General features: G+C 66.3%; 1 protein-coding gene across 1 annotated transcript; it reads left to right on the top strand.

The window, feature by feature from the left end:
* The first annotated feature begins 1,196 nt into the window (after positions 1 to 1,196).
* FOXE3 (forkhead box E3) lies at positions 1,197 to 2,138 on the top strand. The gene has a single exon (XM_025871867.2). It carries the CDS (start codon positions 1,197 to 1,199, stop codon positions 2,136 to 2,138), a length of 942 nt encoding a protein of 313 aa, XP_025727652.1.
* Positions 2,139 to 2,677: the final 539 nt, after the last annotated feature.

Raw genomic sequence — 2,677 nt, 5'->3', positions numbered from 1 at the left:
AAGAGATTTCCTGAAATAAGCTCAGGGAGACATCACCTCTGGATGGTGGTAGTAGGTGGTGTTTCCCAGAGTGAGTTTTTAATAAAACCCGCTAAGATACCCCTCCCTCCCCATGAGATGTGAGTGTGGCATTTCTGGGTCAGTAAGCAGTTTTCTCAGATCTCCAGGCAGTGGAAACACTTGGGGGTCTCTCTCTGACCCAGCAACTGGTCCTTGGAACTTTGGGTTGTGTAGGCCTCTGTTTTGTGCATCTCCACAGTGTGTACGCTGTGTCTATGTGTGTGTGTGTGTGTGAGAGAAAGAGCGTGCGCGCAAGAGAGAGAGAGAGAGAGAAAGAGAGAGAGAGAGAGAGAAAGGAAGCCCTTTCTCTAAAACAGAAGGGGCAGGGAGAAGAGGCAGCCGGAAAGGCAACTCCAACTTATGGACTTTCTGGGGGCCCTTGATTTTAAAGCAGCCAGTCCCCTGGTCCCCAAATATGCTAGTTGATCACTTTTCAGGATTTTGTTTTTTCAAAGGATGTTTGCAAATGGCTTGGACAGGACAGGGTTGTGTGGGAGGTAGCAGAGAGAGGAGATGGTGACCCTGGAACCACCAAACATACTCTCCTGAGACAAAGCTGGCCTTCTCACTCTGCCATTTCCCCCTACCCTACTCTTTTAATGTCCAAGACCAGCATGGTGTCAGGATGCCAAAGGCTGGTAAGGTGGTCCTGGGTGGCTCTCATCTCTACCCCAGCTTGGGTAGGAAGGACCTGGAGGAGGCTAGGAGAGAATGATGGAGAGGACGGGACCGGGAGGAGCATAATGGGGAGGGGGCCCCCAAAGAGTACACTGAGTGAGCGGATTTGTGATTAGCATTGATCCAAAGAGGAGGGGGTTGAGGGAGAGGCGGAAAGGGGGATGGGGCCAGGACCGGACCGACCGGATGGAGATGGGGAAAGGATTGAGGTTGGATCTGGAAGGACTGACCCAAAGGGAAGACACCAAGGGAGGGGCGACATGTAGGTGGCGGAGGGCTGTGAGCCTAGTAAGGGGATTGGGGAAGCAAATCAGGGAGGAGGCGCTGGCCGGCGGGGTAAGATCCGAGCCCTCTCCCCTGGCTGGGGGGGACGGGGGTGGGGGGGCCCGTGTCCATATAAGGCGGGTCGGCGGCCCCTGCTCTCTCCGAGCTGCGCGGGCAGGGGCAGCCGCATCCCAATGACCGGGCGCAGCGACATGGAGCCGCCCGCCGCTTTCTCGGGCTTCCCGGCCCTGCCCTCGGTCGCGCCGTCGGGGCCGCCGCCGTCGCCGCAGGCCGGGGCCAAGCCGGGGCCGGAGCCCGAGGAGGCGGCCGCGGGTCGCGGGGAACCGGAGCCCGCCCCTGCGCCGGGCCCGGGGCGGCGGCGGCGGCGGCCCCTGCAGCGCGGGAAGCCGCCCTACTCGTACATCGCGCTCATCGCCATGGCGCTGGCGCACGCCCCGGGCCGCCGCCTCACGCTGGCCGCCATCTACCGCTTCATCACCGAGCGCTTCGCCTTCTATCGCGACAGCCCGCGCAAGTGGCAGAACAGCATCCGCCACAACCTGACGCTCAACGACTGCTTCGTCAAGGTGCCGCGCGAGCCGGGCAACCCGGGCAAGGGCAACTACTGGACGCTCGACCCCGCGGCCGCCGACATGTTCGACAACGGCAGCTTCCTGCGGCGCCGCAAGCGCTTCAAGCGCGCCGAGCTGCCCGCGCTGCCCGCCGCCGGCCCGCCGCCCTTCCCCTACGCGCCCTACGCGCCCGGCCCCGCGCTGCTCGCGCCGCCGCCCTCCGCCGCGCCCGGGCCCTCGCCGCCCGCGCGCCTCTTCAGCGTCGACAGCCTGGTGAGCCTGCAGCCCGAGCTGGCGGGGCTGGGCGCCCCCGAGCCGCCCTGCTGCGCCGCGCCCGACGCCGGCGCCGCCTTCCCGCCCTGCCCGGCCGCCGCCTCCCCGCCGCTCTACTCGCCCGGCCCCGAGCGCCTGGGGCTGCCCGCGCCGCACCCCGGCCCCGGCCCGCTCCCCGCCGAGCCCCTGCTGGCGCTGGCCGGGCCCGCCGCCACGCTCGGCCCGCTTGGCCCGGGGGAGGCCTACCTGCGGCAGCCGGGCTACGCGCCGGGGCTCGAGCGCTACCTGTGAGCCGCCGCAGCGGCCCGGCCCGCGCGCCCCGTCTCTGCCCCGCTCGGCTCGGCTCGGGGAGCGAGCGCACCTGTGACGCCTGGCTGCCCCCATCCCGGGCACACTCCCGCGGTCTCTCCACAGGACCGCCCCCCTGCCCCCCTCCCCCCACTCTCACCTGTGAGCCCCCCTCGGGGCGCTCCCGCCGGCGCCATATGGGGTCCCGAGTGCCGGAGCTCATCGCCTCCAGTGAGCTTCCCTCCCCAGCTTCTTGGTGAGCCCCGAGCCTTCGGAAGCCAGACCTTCGCTCTCAAGCCGCCTCCTCGACTGGCTCCAAACTTCTTCCGCCTTCCCTCGTGTTTTCACAACACATTAGAGGTCAGACTCCTGGGTTCCTGACTCCTTTGCTGTCTTCCCTCCACTTCCCCACAAGTTTGCCCCCAGCCCCCACTTACCTGTGTGTCCGCACCTGTCTTACTGGGAGGGAGCGCCCCTTCCACACAGACGCACCTGGCTGCGCTGTTCCAGCCCCGGCGGACAGTTCTTCAAGATCTCCGAGA

The sequence above is a fragment of the Callorhinus ursinus genome, unplaced genomic scaffold (assembly GCF_003265705.2).
Source record: "Callorhinus ursinus isolate GAN/ISIS: 27379988/994484 unplaced genomic scaffold, GSC_fseal_2.0 scaffold9, whole genome shotgun sequence".
Taxonomy (NCBI): Eukaryota; Metazoa; Chordata; class Mammalia; order Carnivora; family Otariidae; genus Callorhinus; species Callorhinus ursinus.
The sequence above is the reverse complement of the archived record's forward strand: the minus strand, read 5'-3'. Positions and strand labels throughout refer to the sequence as shown.